General features: G+C 38.8%; 1 protein-coding gene across 2 annotated transcripts in view; it reads right to left on the bottom strand.

Annotated features, from left to right (window-relative positions):
- Itprid2 (ITPR interacting domain containing 2) overlaps positions 1 to 20917 on the bottom strand; it is a 37068-nt gene that overhangs the window by 5923 nt on the left and 10228 nt on the right. The window contains exons 9-16 of one of the 2 annotated variants that reach the window (XM_059260787.1): positions 15383 to 15455; positions 11624 to 11712; positions 8328 to 9533; positions 6335 to 6412; positions 6128 to 6255; positions 5394 to 5544; positions 4194 to 4259; positions 3086 to 3554 (exon numbers count right to left, since the gene is read on the bottom strand). In XM_059260787.1, the coding sequence (XP_059116770.1) occupies positions 3086 to 3554; positions 4194 to 4259; positions 5394 to 5544; positions 6128 to 6255; positions 6335 to 6412; positions 8328 to 9533; positions 11624 to 11712; positions 15383 to 15455 (2260 nt within the window). The remainder of the gene's footprint in view (positions 1 to 3085; positions 3555 to 4193; positions 4260 to 5393; positions 5545 to 6127; positions 6256 to 6334; positions 6413 to 8327; positions 9534 to 11623; positions 11713 to 15382; positions 15456 to 20917) is intronic. The other variant, XM_059260786.1, reaches the window with a different exon arrangement.

Below are 20917 nucleotides of genomic sequence, written 5' to 3'. Positions count from 1 at the left end.
CAAAGTATAACATCTTTCATATTTCATGGGAGACTCCTATAAATGACTAAATAATTTTCTAGGACCGAGGCAGCATAATAGAAACAAATGACTTCTTCTATGGTCTGTGCTGTGCTACTGGCTAAAGAATCAATGTTCTGGTCTAAAGCGAACAGTTTCTTCCTAGGAAATGACTTGCAACATGGATCAGGCCAACAAACTTTTTAAAATGAGAACTCCAGCATGCATTAAGGGAGCAATTATGCCAGACAAGCAATAGAAAGTCATGTTTTCAGGAGACCTTTAAAAACAAAGCAGAGTGAAAGGAACAAAAATACCACAATTTAGTAAAAGAAGAAAAAAAAAAGAATTAGCAAATGTGCCATGAGCAAATGCATACAGGTAGAATAGTTAATTAATCTAATTCAAGTAATGTCCTGTGCTTAAACATGTACCTTGGAACAGATTTCTACTCACAGACATACCTGATTGAGGAGGCTGAATGTACACTTTGCTAAATGTTAGCCAACCATAATTAACTTACTAAATTAACTCTATTTGTAGATCAAATAAATATATAGAATTAAAACCTTCCATTAGTTCACAGTCAAGTCTGGAGAAAAAATGAAAACCATGCAGCCTGCAGCTATACTGATGTTGAAAATGGGCATTTGTTCCAACATGTCAGAAATCCTGGGTAACAATTTGCATGTAACACAAATGTCATGTCTATTTATTTACATTGCATCCTCAAGACACATGAGTGGCCATAGAAAGTAGCTTCCAGCTGAACCCAGGAACTAAGACACAAAACGCAGACAACTTAACCATCTACCAGCAAGGTCAGTCCTGTGCACAAGCCACTCCTCCTCACACCTGGTATTATAGCTTTGTCAGAGTTCAGACCATCCTTTCACCGCACAGCAGTAACCCACAAACTCCAGCCCGCCCAACCCCCAATTCTACAAGCACAAGTCAAACGTTTCCAAGGCCCAAGTACCATTTTTACTGTTGTATTATCTGCTTCTGGACTATATAATTGTGTATTAAACCATGCTACTATTTTGATTAGTTTTATATCTTTTGTCCTTTCTAGTGTCACTGATGAAGTTTGGAATATCATCTTTCCAATCCTGTTCTACCCTGACAAGTCCTACAGTTTTTATTGCATATTTTAACAGCACAGACATTTTCAGGAAGACATCATCTGTGTGTTCACAGAATTCTCTGTTTATTTTAATGTACCTCTTAAGCTATTAATGTGCAATAAATGATGGTACCATGTATGTAGGCACTAATCATTGGCCCCAGAGGCTCAATGGCCCATTGAGTGAAGATTCTATGCTACAAACTGATTCTAAAAGTATGTTAGATATACATTTACATTTACATTAGAAATAATTTGAAAATAGGGAGCCCTAATTTCGCTGGCTTATTTTGATTTATTTTGCTCTTAAATCGTTAGTTTTTGGATAACTGAAAAGATTAGGAAATCTGCATTCATGAGACAAGAAATGTTGCAGTGTGTGTGTGTGTGTGTGTGTGTGTGTGTGTGTGTGTGTGTGTGTTTGGTAATATTTTCATAGACTTTATGATCCCCAAATTTACAAAATAAAAAGACCCCCAAACCTGAAAACTTTTTAAGGGCCTCTGTGAAAGTTTTCAGTTTTCCTTGGGGTTTGTCCTGTTAACCCCACTGTAATTTAAGTCAATAATTCCATGGTTTACAGGTCTTTTCCGCTACCTTGGATACTTTATAAACTGTGTTGCTGGTTTCTTTCTGTTTTTGTTTTTGTTTGGGCAGTGCTGGGGGGTGGGGGAGGGAATGTCACATTCAGGCTTACAGACGCTGAGTGCCACCTCTGCTGGGGTCACACTCAAGCCTAATATAAAATAAAAGGTGTTTATTATCGGGAATTTCAGGACTGGATGAAAAGAAAAGTACAACCAGTTATACTTCCTCTTCATGGTTATTTTTAGGAACACAAAACAGAAAAATATTCAGAGTGTATAACCTGTACAGAGAGCAGATTAAAAAGCCACCATGAAGCTTGTCTGTGGTGTTCTTCTTTTTAAAGATCTGTATCAGTTTATATTAACGGAACTCAATGGTAAAAACAGTGTTCTAACATAAATCTAAAACACCTGCAGAGGCTCAGATGCCAATAGTTTGGTTTCCTATACAATGATACTCAGAGGTGTGCCTTTTGAGAAGTCACTAGATTAGTCCATATATGGGCTCTTAATTCCACAAGCTACCGGGAGGCCACAGAAACTCAGAAGGTGGGACCTGGGAGAAAGTAGGCAGGTCCTCGGGCACAGGACAGTAGCTGCTCTTTGTTGTCCTGGCCCATAGACCTCCCTTCCCCTGCTCCCTGACAACACAGGGCAAGTAGCCCTGCTGTCCCGGCTTTCCCCACATGCTCTGCTTCACCACAGACCCATGAACAACAGAACCACGTGTTCATGGACTGAAACCTCTGAGAGCACCAACAGAAAGATGCTTTCCCTCTGAGCTTGTTCCTCAGGGCATGTTGTCACAGTGAGAGAACGTTCAGTCACTCTACACATTTTCTCAATGAACTTTTGACCCTGACTCGTAACCTTCATTCATGCCTGTGACTCCTTTAGTAACCCAGAACTATGGTCAACACTTTAGGTCCCCATGCTGTTGTCATCCAGGGTAAACCCCATTTTCATACTGTGTTTCAATCTAAGAACAAATCATACCGTTTCTACACTTCTCTAGCCACCAAAGGAAAAATATTAATCTCCTCCTTTTTGTCATTTTCTCATGCCAATCAGAATTTTATAAAATGACAGCTTTTAATCTTGAAGAGGTCTAAATTGTAATTCCTCATTTTCGACACGTAGAGATGAGAGGTCTAACGGGCTTTCCCTCCTTCAAACTTTTCAAACAACTCTTCCCCTAAAGTGGGATTACCCTGCAGTATGAAATCTGCAGAAATGCATGGTCAGTAGGAAAGCTAATCTAAAGTGTTCCACAGTTACTGTAGCCAGTGAAATTAGTCTCACAAGTAAGCAATATATGAGTCAAATCTACCAGGACACTGCCTGCAATTAACAACACACGCCCAGACTTGACCCACCTCCCGTATGACTTGTTGCAACTCATCTTGCTCCACATTTCGATGCACTTCCTGAGCAGCTGACATCAGTGGGAGATCTTCTTGCTCTTCCTCCATGTGAGATGTAAGTCCCACAACCTGTGAGGCTTCTTCAGCTGCTCCAGCTTCCTCAGAACTCTCCAGATCTGGAGGTGTCTGCACAGAGCCTGTTCTAGAGGGGGCCGTTGGTGTCAGGGCCACAGAGGCTCGGAATATCTTCTTTCTTGCCACTAAGCGGGCTCTGGGTTTGCTTCCCGTGTTGCCAGAAGGCCCTCTGGATCTTCTGTTGTTGTGGGAGGGGCTGGAACAGACGGAAGATGATTCTGATGTGGCTTGAGAGAAAACGGACTCTGAGCTTTCTCCAGGAGGAATTTCAAATCCCATCTCTCCGAGTCCCAGGCCCAACTCGGACTTCAGGTATGACTGCTCCCGTATTAGTTCTGTGACCTGGAGGCCAAAAAAGTTATTTTTCACTTGCAAGATTTAGACTGATAATTAAGAAAGTTAAAAAAACAGCTATGCTTACTGTCCCAAGTCACATGGATTTTTAAAGGCATAATTCTATTTTATTAACTTATTAACTAGTCAATTTCACTTCCAAAAACAAAGTTAAATCCATAGTAATCTCAAGCCATAACTTGGGAATGTAGGAAACACAGTGACTTGAAATTTTACTAGTTAACGTTCAGATGTCTGAATTACTTCATGGAAGAGTAACGAATGAAAATTAAAAGAGTTACTCAGAAGCCTTTGCCAATGAGTCTAAAATGTAATGATGAATACATAAGTCATTTTACAGATCCTATAAAGACCCTGCATCTGACAAGAAAGGACTCCTTGAAGTACAAATGAAATGTTTCTATGGTGCATCATCTCTTTTAGGTTATAAAACAAATCATATTGCAATGAAGCTAGCTTTCTAGTGGCCCAAATGGTACTGGATTTCAAAGTGGCAAACTCACTTCCAATTAATTTAACTTCTTAAATTCTGTATTTAAAACAAGCGTGAACGAACCGGGAGAACTGCATGTTAATGAGATGTTACAGCACCCCGCCCCTGTAACTGAGAAGGAGAGACAGGCTTACTGGTTCCATGACATTCAGTGGAGACGGGCACGATAAGTTATCAGCACTCCTACTGCCGCACATCCCCTGAAAAGGCAAGTACAGCACACAGGCTCACACATGCACACATTTTCTCAAACCACAAATGCTTCATACTAAAACTCTTGGCTACTTATTTCCTCGAAACATCACTTTATGTCACAAACACTGTAGTCAGCTACCATGAATTCCTTCAAATTCTGTGACAGCTACACAGATATTCTGGCTCTCTACTCCCACCAACACATTTCTCAGAATGATGGGTCAGAACTACAGAAGCATGCATTCCTAATGATTTGGAAAATTATTTTATCTATGTGTATATACATCTTCCTCTGTAGATGTCCAAACACACATACTTACATCCATTTATTTTTAACAAAATCAAACATGAAAAAGTAGGGTAAAATTCAAAATTTCAAACCACTATATTTTATAACTGGAAAGATATTGGCTAAAATAAGAATATAATGATGATGCTCATTCCATGGGAAGGCACATTAGAAATACTAAGAAATGGCACAACATAAGGACAAACGTGTCCCTTTCATTATTCTTATTGTATATGTGGATGCCATCAGGATATCACACTTGGTCCCTTAAGGAGACAAGGAAGGCATCAGAGGAACTGCCAGTCGACAGGGCACATATTTGGCCTAGGGAAGGTCTCAGGTTCAATCTTCAGCATCAACCATAAAACATAAAACTACAAGGAACGGAAAAGAACCAAACTGAAAACAAAGGAAAAATTCAAAGGGATAGGCAATTTACATAAACAAGAGAGCAGGGAGAAAAGGAGTAATAGATTATGTTCTTTGGAGCTAAAAGCAGGGATACGAACTTAAAGTAGTCATATTTTAATTCACTAAGATTTTTCCTTCAAAAACAAAACTTTTATGTTGACCTTTGCTTTTTCTATTACTGATAATTATCATTAAAAATTTCAATGTATTTCTAAATATACTGAATATAAACATTATACTTTGTACATAAAACTAATATGTATAATATGAAGGTAATCAAGACAAAATTAAATATTAAATCTCCAGGGAGTAGGATAAAAGCTACTTGAATATTATGCATGGTCCTAAAGCCATTGAAGCCAATGGTTAAATAAGTCCCCTGTCCTAAAGCACACATTATGAATAACCCTACTTCCGACCCTGGACCCCCACAGCATACCGGGAGCACAGAGGATCGGAAGGGTGAAGGCCCGCGGACTGCACGGAGCTGCTCATCCAGGCCCAGCAGGCGCTCTTCCAGCTGCATCTCCAGGTCCTGCAGCTCCATTCGGACAGAGTTCCGCAAGCCCTGCAGCTGATCAACTTCATACCTGTCAGATTGTGATAAGCAGAACTTTGGAAAAATAGTAGCCAAGTGATTTCTAGTCACCACTCTTTTGAATACTAGGAACTAACAAAAGGTTTACAAACATTGCAATTCTATAAATTCAGACAGAAGCAATCCCGAGGTAATGACTAGGTCTTTTTTTAAATTATTTATTTTTATTTCATGTGCATTTGTGTTTTGCCTGCATATATGTCTGTGTGAAGGTGTCGGATGCCCTGAAACTGGAGTTACAGGCAGTTATGAGCTGCCATGTTGGTGCTGGGAATTGAACACAGGTCCTCTGTAAGAGCAGCCACTGCTCTTAACCTCTGAGCCATCTCTCCAGCCCATGACTAGGTCTTTGAACCCGTGTACTCTCATCTCTCTGGAAAGCAGACTACTGAGAGTCTTGCTTGGCACCCCAGAGGCACAGATGCAACTCAATAAACACTTATTTCTTACCCACACTGCTTCACAAACCGGAGAGTTCACAGCGTGTGAACAAAGCTGCATCCTCAAGAACCTATGCTGAAGGCCTGCTCTCTAAAGACCAGGCCCTGACCACACTATCACAAATGAACCCTTACCTGTCCTCCTCTGTCATGTGAGGGTACACCACAGTTTGCTGCCGCAGCATGGCCAACTCCAAGTCCATCATCTGCGTTCTGAACAGATTCAGGCTCCGCCTCACAACTTGAAGCTCCTGAAAGGTATTCTGAAATGCAATGCAACAGGATTACACTACTAAATCACACTACTTATTTTGCAACTAAAAAATTTAGGAGGGGACTTACTTCATAAAGAGGTAGAACAGACGACTTCTGAGTATTGTATGGAGCAGCAGCAAGATCAGGCCCTCTCATCATAGGGTACTTCAAACAGATGAAACAGGATTAAAAGCCATGTCAAAGTAACTACTGCCAAGTTCTCTAAGGTGTTAAGGCTAATGTAAGGTATGCATTAACATTTTTCTTTAAGCTAAATCAAGCCCAACAGTGTTTTATACTATAATCAGCAACAAAAGAAATTAGTCTCTAATGCTACCTATTATTCTTAAATATTCTGGGTCCAAATTACTCTGTTTGGGAGAAGGAAGAGGCAAAGGATAATGTGTGTGTGTGTGTGTGTGTGTGTGTGTGTGTGTGTGTGTGTACGCGCTCGCACGCACATGTGTGTTCACAGAACTTCCTTCTTGCCTTGAAAAAGAAAGTAGAAAAGCCAAAGAGAGACTCAGAGATCTGGAAGCAAATCCAACAGGAGACTGCATCACATTGATGTGGCTGGAGAGAGAGCAGTCAGTGGCCACCACGTACACTCTCCTATTGTTATAGGCAGAGAAGACAAAAAGTTGCCTTGCCCTCATCTCACAATGTAAAGAAGAAAAAAAAGAGAAAATTAAAAAAAAAGAATAGTATAAATGTATGTATGTGAGTATGTGTGTGAGATGAGTGTGCTAGTGTAAGTAAACATATGAGTTTGCAATGTGTTTGAGTGTATGTATCAGTGTATGTAAATGTGAGTATGAGTGTGCATGTATGTGTGTGAGAAAGAGAATGTATGAGTGTGTGAGTATGTGGTAGGAGGCTATATCATGAAAATAAGTTGGTAAAAATTCAGTTGGTAAATACGTCTACAGTGGTGACACCTGAGCTGCGCTTTAGACACCATTGGGGCTTTGCAGTTCATGCAAAGAGTGGCAGGGACAGAGCCCTGCAGTTGGAAAACAGCAACAATGAAATCACCCAACCAACCAACCAACCAACCACCCACCCAACCAACCAAGTGATATGTGCAGATTACTCCAAGTTCACGGACACTGAGACCCCTGCAAGCTCTGTTGCCCAGTATCGCCTACGCAAGGAGACTACAGAAAACTATCTGTCTGCTGGGCTGAGGTGAGAAGTGGGGAGATTCATCAACTGAGTTACTGATGGGACATTCATGGCCACAAATCACAGCTGGAGTAGCTGGCCTGGAAAGGCACACCACAGAGGCACAGATAGAGAGGGCTCTGAAAATTCCCAGCCTCACAGAAGTACAGTGAAAATGCTGAACAGCTCAGTCACAGCCAGAACTATGTTTTATGGGGAAGGAGAAATAGGTATGTTCTAGTCAGACTGCAAACCATTAGGGACAATGGTTAAGGGTACAAGGATGGTATTTAAAAGGTGAATCTTATTATTTGAAAAGTTGCAACTTTGATTTTTACCAAAGTGGTTTCCCATCCACTATTTCACTATAACAGATAGCATGCATTCGGAATTCACACTTTACCTGATTCTCTTCGGAGTGGTTCCAGTTTGGAGCCCATGGAAACAGACTAATTCTGTGCCAGGAGGCCAGCATCAGAGGTCAGCAGATGAAGAGGAAAGCCTAGTCAGAGAGCTATAAGAACCAGGAGAACACCGTGCAAGCAGAGCCAATGAGAAGACTTAGAAAGATAGGGGTGATCAACACATCCAAATGGCAGAGAAAAGGAGAAAAGGGATTAGAAGATGCTTTTAACAGGACAATCGAAGGTTCCAGACAAAGAGGAGGATAGGCTGAAAGGGGGGAAAATACCATGAAACAATTCCTCCTCTACAAAGAGGAGGCTCTCGGCACAGAAATTAACTGTTCGGGATTAGTTACAGCTTTCCCCCACAAAACAGGAGGTATGTGTCTAGGAGAGCAGGTACAGATGAGTTCAGGCATGTAAGAAAATAAGCTGAGGTGGTTTGTCTAGCTTCCTGGTGAATTATGAAGAATTCAGAGCAATAAAATATAAATAAAGATCTTTTATCTTACCTGTGAAAGACTCTGTAGTGAGTTTCTAATATCATGCAACACTCTTCGCAACTGCATCTCTATGGCAGAGGGAGGATTCACAGGGCATGCCCTGTATGGGGGGGCAGCATGTCTATGTGAAGAGTAGGGACAGCCGAAAGGAGAAGAGAAGACACCACACGAGGCGCCCGATATGTTGGGGACACTGTGAGCACTCAGAGTTCTCATGTGTTCACACAGGGGCCTGTCCGGCCACTCATGGACAGAGTGAAGGGAACAGGTGGACTGGGATATTGGAGCAAACTGTGGACAAGGGGGAAGCCTCCCATGGTGGCATTCCGCCAGTCCTGTGACCTCACTCTGAGGGGCTTCTTCTTTCTTCACAGAGGATGGGGGGATAAAGATGGTGGATTTAACCACAGACTGACCATCATGTTCAGTCACTTCCTTTTCCAATTCTTGTTCATCTTCAGATGTGTACTTGTAGGTGAAGGAAGGTGGGCTGCACCGGGTCTCTTTTCCTGGAGATAATCGCACATTGACAGAAGACACGACCCTTACTGGGCTCAGTAAGGTGGTCGGCAAAGACTGAGACCTTCTTAGGGGATAGCCAGCTTTTGCAAGCAAGTACCTTTGTTTCAAGAGATCCTTTGATTTTATTAGGCTACGCCCTACTCTTTGACCAGACAGACTGCAAACCTTCATTTGAGCTCTCTGCAAGGCAGTATTCACTCGATCCAGGGAAGAGGGAAACCCCGTTTTCTTTTCAGAGCTCACACCGCTGCACTGGGCGTCAAGGGAAGCCAAGGATTTGAGAATATGGTGTGTGGTGTACTGGGCAAATTCACATTCACTGCTTTTCTCCACATCACTGTCTCCACTGCCTTCCCTCCGGAGCTCTCCAGCTGAGGGTGGAGGTGCATCCTTCTCCGTTTCTGGAAGCTGAGCATCAGAGTCACCGGGACTCCTCGTGGACTCTTTCTCTCCAGTATTCTCTGCAGTCTCACACAGAGGGAAATCTGGGTTGTCTGCTTTCCTTTCATCAGCAACTATTGCCACCTTGGCTTTGCCTTTCTGAACAGGGGCGCAAGACTCCTCTTCTGACTCATTAAAATAAGGCTGGTCTTGTACTTTAGGGGTCACGTGGTCTTCACCAAAGGATGTGACAGTGGTCTCGCTGTCACAGCTGTCAGCACTGCTCCCCATGGCTTGCAGGGGTTCGTGAACCTGCGGCGGAAAACATTTCGGAGGATGGGAATAAAGTCAGAGACAGCGCTGGCCAAAGACTACAGATGAAATGTGTCTGGACTCAACCGTCTCCTGTTGTGGTTGCTCTGGCTTTTACCACCTCCCTCCCCACTACTCACAGAGACTGTTTAAGATCTATTTTTTTTATATTTCCTTTCCAACCCATGACACTGACTCACAGAATTGGGCAAAAATGTCTTAATGTTCTCCTTCAATACCTATGATTTCCCTAGCTCTTCCCACCTGCTCTTCATTCTGAAAGGAATTATGTTCTTTTCCCACATCTCACCATGCTGTGTTTGTGATCAAGTGGCCCTAAGACCAGGGTTCTCCACAGTTTCAGCTCAGATTCTTCTAGATCAAACTCTTCTTACACTATGGCCCCTTCCCTAAGCTGAACAACAACTATGACCCGCTCACGCTAAGACATAGGGATCTCTTCAAGGAAGCAGTCATCCTTACTTGCAAACCTAGCCAAGGGTCTTCTTTCCTTCCTCATCACTAACATATGTCTCAGGCTGCCTTTACCTTGTTTATTTCATCACACTATATACTCTCTTCCCACTGCCCATTTTTTTGCACACTCTATTATTTTTTATTTTAAATGTATTTAATATACATAACCTGTCAAATAACACATCTTAACCTACTCTATCTTAAGTATGCTCAAACCAATTATACTAACTTACAGGTGAGCAAAATTATCTAAAATAAATCTTATTTTATTAATAAAATATTTAGGGTCATGTAGTTTATTGAATACTATAAATGAAAAACAAAATTGTGTAAGTAATTTTGTGTAAGTAAGAGAGACAATGGCCACTCAGTGGACATGATGGAATGCAAAAACTCAAAACACAATATCCATAAAACACTAACACACAGTACAGTGTAGAGTACTGCCCATTCACTCCCAGGAACACACACCAGATTGCATCTACTGTTACTGTTCTATATAAAAAAAAGATACAATCAAATATTGAAATTTGAAGACGTCTACAGAACAAATGCCACTTGTGCAGCATTGTAAAGCTGTAAATTTCAAGTCAAGGAATTACAGCTTGGGGAGCAGAGACTTATTTGCCTTTATTAATAAGTTTTATACCATGCTTTCATATTACTGATTATCATTTTCCATTTTAACTTGAAGAATTCTCTCCAAAGGTTTTTCAACAGTTTTTAAATTTATTCTCTTAAGAATATTATGCATGAACACAATGAATTATGATCATAACTACATTCCATTTCTCTACTCCAATTCCCCCTTTACCCCCACAACATGTCCCCCTCCCAACTTCATAACCTATTTTTTTATCTTGACAACACACCGAGTCTAATCAGTCTTACCAATATGTACTGAGGTGTAGGACCACCCACTGGAACATGGGCAACCTACTAGTGGCCAGAACTCCAAAGAAAAACGACCCTTCCCTTAGCTGTTCTCAGCTGCCAATAACGCAGGTCAGAGTGGACCCTTGTGATCGCCTCCCCTCAGCTAATGACTCTTCCAGGTCTTCTTGGTGACTTTCTTGCCTGTTTACCCTTCAAATGTCATGTTTCTAGAAAGCTCATTATTCTTTTTTCTCCTTATTTCAATTTTCAAATTTTATTAAAGACACGTTGAATACCTTTTCTGTGCATTCTGTGACTCTACATATCAACCAACCAGCAGCTCCTCAAGGATAAAGAAGTACCTGCTTTCTGGGTTACCTAACAGCATAACATTTCACAGAAGTCCATGTAACTAGCAAGAATATGAGTTTTCAAATAAACAAGTTATTATAAAATGCTGGAATATACTAAATATAAGCAAATAAGGAAAAAATCAGGCCAAGCACTTTAATGACCAAAGTAGTCACTAGTAATAAAAAAACTAAGATGTTTTTTTAAATACTCAGAGATCATGAAGAGTAAAACCTGAAATTTATAGTCAAATACTTAGCCAAGATGTACATTCCAGACATTTTATTCCTATTTCCACTGGATAGACCACCTTGCAATAAGACACATAGACAGATTACCTTAAAATGAATATTAACGAAAGTGCCTATTAAAATAGGAAGTAGTACCTGAAGATGGTTGAGGGGGAGGCAGTCTGCAGAGTCCTCAGCAAAGCCGCTACTGTCGGAATGCTGACTTGCAGTTCGCAACAGATGATCTGTCAGTAGAAGCATGCTGTTAAACTAAACCACTGCATAGGCCTGTGTTGGCAGCAACATTAGCCTAGATATGATCCCTAATGAAGCAGCACAAATTACTTATGAAAAATCATGGCTTCAAAGTATGGTAAGTAATCAAGTTCAAATAAAAGCTAGATCAGATTTTCTATCAGAAATTCTCAGTATTCACTTGCTAATTAGGCTCCAATGGTAATGTATTTGGTAAATCCAATTAAGTCTTACCATAGAGAAAAACTGTATAAAACAAAAAAAAATGACAATGTAAATCTATAAAAGATAGTTAAGCAGTAAAATTAGAAGTTTACATGCAGAATGCATTAAAAGAGGTCTGTATCTTCTTAGCATGAAAGAATGAAACTAAGGGCAATAAACTAAATCATTTGAAACGTGAGGTTATTTAAATATCTCTAATGTTTCTAATGATGCAAGTATTTGTATTAGGAAATAATTCTTTCATAACAATTACCCAATTAATATATGACATTGTTAATATTGTAAAACATGTTTACTGTTATGTCACAAAGCTCTAATTTCTACATATATAAATATGTATATGTGCTTTTAAGAAAGATGCTAAGTACAGCAAGCAAAATGACATTCTATTCACACTAGAGCTACCATAAAGGGAGATGTTATAGCTAGTCCATTTGCAAGGACCTGAGAGACAGGAGAGTCTTGCAGAACTTCAGAAGCAACAGGCTAAATACAGTGCTTTACCAAATAATTTGAACCAGATAATATGACTAAATAAAATCCAAAATTAAAGTTCACTTGAGTTTAAAAACACTCCAATGGAGTTTTAGGGCTCATGAAATAGTGACTCTGATACTATTAAAAACTGAGAATAATTCTACAACAGTGTTATGATGAGTTAAGCTCTTATACTAAGTTAAGGAAGTATTCCATATCCTTACCAAACCTAGAAATGCTGGAATAATTACCAAACTGAATTGTAACAAACCATTCCCACCAGTTCTAATGAGGTATTACATTCATTCAAAAATGAATTATCAATAAATGAACAATCTATGTCAGAGCACTTGTCACTATACTGGTGTTTCCATGTCTTTGTTATGTTTTGTTTTATAACTATGAGCCCATGAAATCAGAAACTTTACTTATTCTTAATGTTCTGGTATGCAGAACAACATGGCAATATTTGCTTAGTGACTCAGTTGTAACTCTCAACACAATTAAGCAGTCATATATATAATCTAGAAGTTAAAATGCGTATTTGGTTGGGAAAAGGGAACTTCGGTGGAGTACAGAACGACGAGCTCAGACTTAGTTTCTTCAAAGATCTGTTGAATGTGCAGCAGAATAAGGTCTGAGCCTGTTGCCCTCAAAGCTGAGCACCATGTGACCCACACAGTCTGAATGGCAATGGATACTGCAGGCATGGGCATGGGGAAGTGAACAGAACAGAGAGCCCAAGTTTCTTTTTTGCTTCATGGAGCACAGCAGTAACTTTTCTCCTTTGTGGATTGGGATCACAGCCCTCCATTGCCTGGGATTATTTCCGAAGATAGGAAAAGTATTCCCTCAGCTACAAAGCACACAGGTATTGCTGTGCTCATCTATAATCCCAGAGAGATTAACAAGTTGAGCTTGAGTTTGAGGCCAACCTGGGCTCCAGAGAAAGGCCTTGCCTAAAAATATACAAACGACATTCTAAAAGTCTAAATATCCCAATCTAAGGTCTTTAGGCAGACATTTCTGTTCCATAAAAAGCATAGTTCTCTTGGGCTAAAGAGATGGCTCAGTAGTTAAGAACATTTGTTTTTGCAGAGGACCTGGGATTAATTCCCAGCACCCACATGGTTGTTCATAAACAACTATAACTCCAGTTCTGGGGATACAACACCTTCATCTGGCCTCCATGGGCACCAGGTACACAGACATCATACAAGCAAAATACATAAAATAAAATAAGGAAATTTTATAAAATGAAACCACAGTTCTTTACTAGAGAAATTTAGGTCTAAGAAAGATTAATCCTCAGTTCTGAAGACATTTGATGGTACCTAAATTTAAAAGTTAGAAGAAGTACTTAAGTGTGAAAACATAAAACAAAACATGGAAACCATCTGATTAGTATCAAAGAAACTGAATAAAATCAGACTTTTCTAGATTTTTTTTAAGAAAAATATGTTGTATCTTCTATAACAAGAACAAGACTTCTAGAGGTGTGAAGCTGCCCAATAAACACTGGACTGGTACATGAGCTAAGCCATTGAACATTTCTAAGGTGCAGGAGATAGTCCCTGCACCTGAGATTAGGGAAGTTCAACTTGCAAAGTCCTTCTAGTGAAGCCGTGCATTGTTTCTATTAAACTAGTGAAATGAGTGTCCTGCTGATGATTCTCATTCTAAAATTATGATCAGTCAACGACATACCACATTACCAGAATTCAATAGGCTACCTTCCAAAATGGATAAAATGTGGCTGTTTCCTGTCCCCCTTTCTCATGAATGAACACACAAAGCTCTTTTACTGTTACTTTATAAGATTTATTCACAAATATGAATACATAGTTTTGCTTATGTTGTAACAACAAGAGACTGAAGCCTGTGAGAGGAAGAAACTCAGATTTGGCCACAAACTGACTACATATCTTCCCCATCACTCATGGCTTCCCTAAACAATTTAAAGCAGTTTTACTCTAGTTTATCCTCCGTTGACACATGACAAGTTGCTTTGCCCAATATGGCCCTTGCCTATCCACCTAAGGCAAAGATTTAAGCATCACTTTACACCTCAATAACAGATGTATTTATGGATTCAAGAAAGAGAGCAAATCCAATGAGAAAGTTCAGTGTGTGTCTGACTGGAGCCGCAGTGAGTAAGGCTCTAGTCTTTAATGCCATACTGCAATGAAAGAAAAGTCACGTGCAAACTGGCCCTCAGAAGGAATTTTAGAGATCAGGAGGACAAACATGTAATTTTCTATTCTAGGAACATACATATAAATTTTTGTTAAAAAAAAAAAAACAGGGTGGTTTGGTATGTGTAAAGTTTTAAAAATAAACAGTCCTACCTTCAGTGGTCATTTAACTTCTTCCTCTTTCTCTAAATATCAAAAGCTTTGTAAATCTAAAACCAGATGGCATTTTCTAGTTGCAAGTCAAAAGTGTAAGGAATAGATCCAAAGGTTCTCTGGTCAATAATTAATGATTCAAGAGAAGCATGGCATCTACGGCCACTCACCTTTGATCTACACTTTGAATTTATTTAACTTGGTTTAACTATTGTGAGCGAGTTTTTCCCAGTTATATTGCAAGTATTATACTTACAAGATATATGTGCATAAAGAAAACACAGAACGATAAGAGTTTTCAGTCATAACAATGTAAAAGTAGTCTTAATCTGTTTCAGTGCATGTGCAGATTTGAATAATATTGAGAGCACCCAGAAATGTTTAATGAGGTCATTATAGGATAAACAATCTAGTATTAGTTTATAAGCATAAAAATCTCCCCTGTATAAAAACCCCACAATAATGATATGAAGAAATGATAACACACCCACCCTGTATCCTAATCTTTTCACACTTACTGCTATTGCACACGCTGATACATAAACCACTTTCCTTCCCGGCCAACAACACAGAATAATTATGGGGAGCTAGTGGGCAGTGGTCCACTTACCTCTTTTCGACTTGGCAAGGCCTAGCTGGCAAGTGGCTGGTACATGAGGTGCTTCCCCCTCTGTGCTCTGAACCTGAAAGAGAATTCTTTGTAGTTCAGAGAATCTATGGCGAAGAACTGCATCTCTCTTGATGGCAATTCATTAAACAAATCAGTCTAACTAAAGTGTACCAAACATATAGACATTTGATCTCAAAATTGTCAGCATGTCCCACAGCTATGTTTTCTGACCTACTTCCCCAAGTGACATGCAGCACTCTACCTAGACAGCTGGGAGAGAAATAACATACAAAGTAAATGCACACACAGACAGAACTGTAAGAAAATGCTACCACACCAGGAAGTCACCCAAATGTTAAACTTAAAAGTAGTTTCAATCTTTTAATATAATCTATTAATATTTTAATAGAAAAATATTAATCTGTGTATCATAGGAAGTGATCACTGAGCCATATTTGATACATAAATTAGCATTTTTCCTCAGATTGAAACTACTTTGAAGTTTAACACTTGGGTAACTTCCTGGTATGGGCCATCTTTAACCTATGGCAACTTTTCAGAAATGTCATTCATTATATGTGGTGTTATCTTAGTTATGTCTATATGTAAGTGGAAAGTAAATCTTAATACAACTAAAACCTTGAAAAGTCTTACCCATAAAATCTCTATAAAAATTCTATTTAATGGAGGTACCAAACCTACAAAAGTTGCCTGTCTTTTTCTTACCTGCACAAATACATCATTGTTCAGGAAATTTTGATTCTAAACGCCATCATCCTGTGGAGATACTAGCTAGCTATTCTACTACGACTAACTTGTATCATTTGGAGGAGGCATATGTTAATTTCCAATACTTTACCACATAAAAATAAGCAAAATGACCAAACACAGGTTTTCAAACTTGAACAAATCAAAGAGCAAATAGCAAACAAAGCTTTAATTTGGATCCTGAAATATTTCAAGCTATGAATTAATTTAAAACTAATAAATATCCCATAGGAACGAAGAGAAAGCCAACACACACACACACACACACACACACACACACACACACACACACACACACACAAAAACACACTGCATACATACCACCTCCACAAAGTTTAACGGTACTACTACCCAGTTCAGGAATTTCTGATGTGATGTGATGACTATATGCTATAGAGTCCCATGAATCCACAGTTAGGACTTGAAGAAACTGAAAGTAGTGACCATTTAACACTACTCTGAGTTTGAGACATATAAAGTAAGCTCTACTGATCCTTGCTACTATTTAAAAATTATATTATTTAAAGCAGCAGATACAAGTTCAACCGGAAAACCATTGTTTTAAGTGCTAGGGAACAGAACACATTTTCTTTTTATATTCAACAAAAGGCCTATTATTAGCTGCTACTCAGACCCAACCAAATACAGACAGACCTCTAAAAAACAATCATTAACTAGATTGAAAGAGTGCAAAAGAAATCCAGATAACTATTTATATTTTAGGAATCTAGCTTAGACACAACAAATTACTATTTCTCACTTTGAAATGTAGAATTGGCAAATATTCTATTTCCTTAGAGATTAAATTAATCACAAAGTAGTGTGGATTTAAAGAACATGCTACCTTCTCTGTCTGTCCTTCATGATGTTATTCTAGGGGAAAAAAGACTTTTCCTTCTATTCCAAAGCCCTTCATCCTTGCACTGACGACGGAGAGGATTGTGTTTATTTACAAAACTAACATCAGTAAGCCTATTCTCACTCAGCAAACTTCACAGAATTAAGACAGTGAGTCACGGCTTATTTCTTAGTTTCTATTATTGGTCACAACTATGCAAAAGTCAGATTTGAGTGGAAAATCAGGAAAACAATACAGAATGAAGATCTACATAGCAAGCTTTCGTAGTGCTGTGTGGTAAGCTGGCTGTGTGCTGCAGGTGGCTTTGATTACATTCTTAAAAATATAATCAAACATAACTGAACTGAATAATAAGTAATACGTTTTCTAAACTTTAGGTAAGTTCAAAACTTTCCATAATAAAAAGAAAACAGACGAAAAACACATTAAGCCAAAATAATAAAGTCGCTTGTTCCTAATGTTTTGGGAACAGCTTTCTGAATCCGTGTCTGTGTATCAATCATGACTTTCGTTTCTTGATTGTAATATCTTTTGGACGTAGCCCTTCACTCGAACCAAAACAACACCAATCACTCTTGTCATTGTATACATATATAAATATAAAATAATGTTGAAATAAAATTTAGAGTCTTAGGAATTACATTATGTGTTGTATCACAAAAGAAAAGGAAAGAAAAAATAAATCAAAGAATGTTTTACAAAGAAGTAGTATGGGGCTGTGACAAGAACTTGAGCTCTCGTCCACTGACCTCACTAATCTCTATCCACCTATCTGTTCCATGGTAAATGTATGGTGCAGTTAAAAGTTCAAGCCTTACTAATGCCATTTACTGGCTTCTAAAAATTATCTGTAATAATAATCTGTTTTTGCAATTACAAAATAAGGATGAAAACTCTTCTACAACAGTCCTCAAGCCAATCAAAGTAACTGCAAGTGAACTTTGCAATATGAAGTAGCAATGACACACGACAGAAGATTCCTCTCAGCCTTCCATCACTGACCATCTCCTGACATCTCCATCTGACATCATAGGAAGTATGACATCCCTCAGTGAGACAGTGAAAGCCGCTGCTGGGAAGTGGTACCTAAGTGTCAGGAAGATGTCAGGGAGGAAAACGATTGCAAACAACCTTCTTTGTACCAGTCTATGATTCTTTAACTACTTGTAAGTTACCTTAAAGAAAACTGCTATTTTAAAACACACAACACAGTTTGTTCCTACTGTTACATAATTTTTTTAAAAAAGACTTAAGGTATTTCAGAGTAAAAAAAAAAAAAAAGCAAGTAACAAGCCCAGTGACTATTTGGGACATCAGAGCAGATATCAATTTTTAGAATTCATATCTTATCTTTAGAAATTAGAGCTAGGACTAGGCATGGTGGGACATGCCTGTAATCTCTATATTTGGGAGACTGAAGCAGGAGAATCAATGTGAGTTCAGGGTCAACCCTTGCTGAACAGCAAGACTTGTCTCAAGAAACAAAATTCATAGTCAAATTTGAGGGCCAAAGGAACAATGTAAGCTGTTCCTCAAATACTTTATAGATCTGGAATTGTTTGCATTTAGATGAAAAAATAAAATAAACCCTAAAACTTAGAAGCTAAAAGCAATAAATTGTATTAGTTAAAACCAAAAATAAGTACAAAGACAGGATTAGAAACAGTTACTTTAGGAGCTCAAGAAATATTACAAGTGCACCGAGTAACAATTACATTTAACTAGTTCATTAGCACTGTGAGAGGACCAGCTGGCACACAGGGGCGGGCTCCCAACACTAATACAGACATACCTTTTCTACAAAACATGAGCATTCAATAGGAACACTTGGAACTGTGAATCATTCAGACTTCTGATGTCTAACTCCTTGGAGTTACCATACTATATTCAAACAAGTCAACAAAAACCAACAAACAAAAATTATCCATTTACGCCACTAAGAATTAAAATCCTCTCCCCATACCCCAACCAAAAACTGAGAAAGGGTTTAGAATTTCTGGGTACTCTGGGCATTCTGAAATGTTTTTTCCGAAGGCAAGCTGACTTTGAACTAAAACAGTCTACAGGCTTTTCCACCTTTTTCTTTCTCAACTAGAAGAAACAGACACTTCTCCTAGGCCTGTATCAGTCTTGTCTGTCTGGCTCTCTTCACAGTCAAATATCTTCCCGCTTAGGTGCTGGTTCCTGTCACTTCTTACCTCCTGTCTCAGCTGACTAGGCAGCCTCATCCAAAGTACCACAGCGAGCTGCTTCCGTTGAGACCGACCGCTTGGAGAGCTGGCTTTCTGAGAGAAAGAGCTCTAACTTGTATCTACTTGCCTCTCACACAGGAACAAACACTAGCTACAGCAATCAGACCCCAACCAAAGGGAGTCTCCGAGAGAACCGGTACGAGCTACTCTGGAAGGGATGTAAGTCTGCCTCAGGAGACTGTTCTTTTTGTCTGTTAGTGATTCATATCATGCTTACAAGGAAATGAAAATAACACATTTCCCTGCTTTATCCATTGTTCTATAAGCTTTCTCTGAAGTTCCCAAAGAAAAAACCAGAATTCTAGGTTTTCAATGCATATTTTAAATAGATATGAAAAAGCAATGACTTGTTATTCTTAAAGTTCCTCTATTTACAACAGACAAAGTTGACAGAATAATTTATTTATTTATTTGAGAAAATATCTTACTATGTATACCAGGCTGCTAGCCTAGAATTTGCTATGTATCTTCAGCTTGTCTCAAACTCATGGTCATCCTGCCTCAGTTCTCTGGATGCTAGTATTATATACATACAAAACCATTCCTAGTGACAACACATACACACATACACCCCAAATATCTAATATTCCTTAACTATCAGACGTCACAAAAAGGTTCACATTATTTGGTCATTAACTGGTTTTGCCAGCAGAGGGCGCATATGAAAAAGGTCTACGAGGAAACTCACCAAACTACATCTACCATTTTACAGGTGTTATGGACCTCTGATGAATGTTATCAGAACCCTTTCAAAGAACTGCCCCTTACATTTTTGCTTAGAATTCATGAATTCTTGAAAATCCTATAAAGCACAAAGAAAGACCTGCCAACCTACTGTTGTCCAAACTGAGTCAACAACATGAAAATTTCAGATAGTGCATAATTTGTATAGGTTTGGATATTGCGGTAGGTACAGTGCAGAAGTGTGGGAGCTGTCGGATCTACTCAGCACAGAAGAGTGGGCATGGGAAGGTTTGCACTAGACTTAGTAGTTAGGACTAATTAGACCAAAACAACACACAAGAGAATCAATAGGACAGTTGGAGGTTTTAAAGCAATCATCATAATTCTCTTCCATACTCACTTTACTGAGGCATAAATTACTTTAGAAATTGAAAAAAAAATGGAAATATAAACTACAGGAAAAAGATTTAGAGAAAAATAGCCTAAAAGAAAAATGTACACTATTCCAAAGAGCTTCTAGTCCCCTTTCATTTTACTCTTTAGCTATAATTAACATTTAGTAATTCCAAAAACCACCAAACAAACAAAAAAAAACATAAAAAGCTCAATCAACAACTGAAATTTTGAAATGAGTAAAAAAAATCTTCACTAATGTGACTGGTACAAAACTCAGCTAAGAGAACATTATGGGCACCATTACTTATTCTGTTCTTCAATGGCAGAAATGTGATTCTAAAGCTAGACGAGCTATTACCAAAGCAAATCTTTTGTATTTTTAATAGGAAAAGTGGCATATTGTATTATGCATGGCCACAACTCATAGAACTCAGTTTCTTCCTGTGTAACATGACACAACACTTTTCCATGCAGCATCCTCAGGCCACATGGCTGAATCTCTGGTCTATCAGTTCCTGAAGTCTAGAAGAGCTCTAGATGAATCTCGTGAGTATTTTTCCTTCTTGAATTCAAATT

Source organism: Peromyscus eremicus, chromosome 4 (genome assembly GCF_949786415.1).
Source record: "Peromyscus eremicus chromosome 4, PerEre_H2_v1, whole genome shotgun sequence".
NCBI classification, from domain to species: Eukaryota; Metazoa; Chordata; class Mammalia; order Rodentia; family Cricetidae; genus Peromyscus; species Peromyscus eremicus.
Note: the sequence above shows the minus strand (reverse complement) of the source record. Positions and strands in the feature narration are given on the sequence as shown.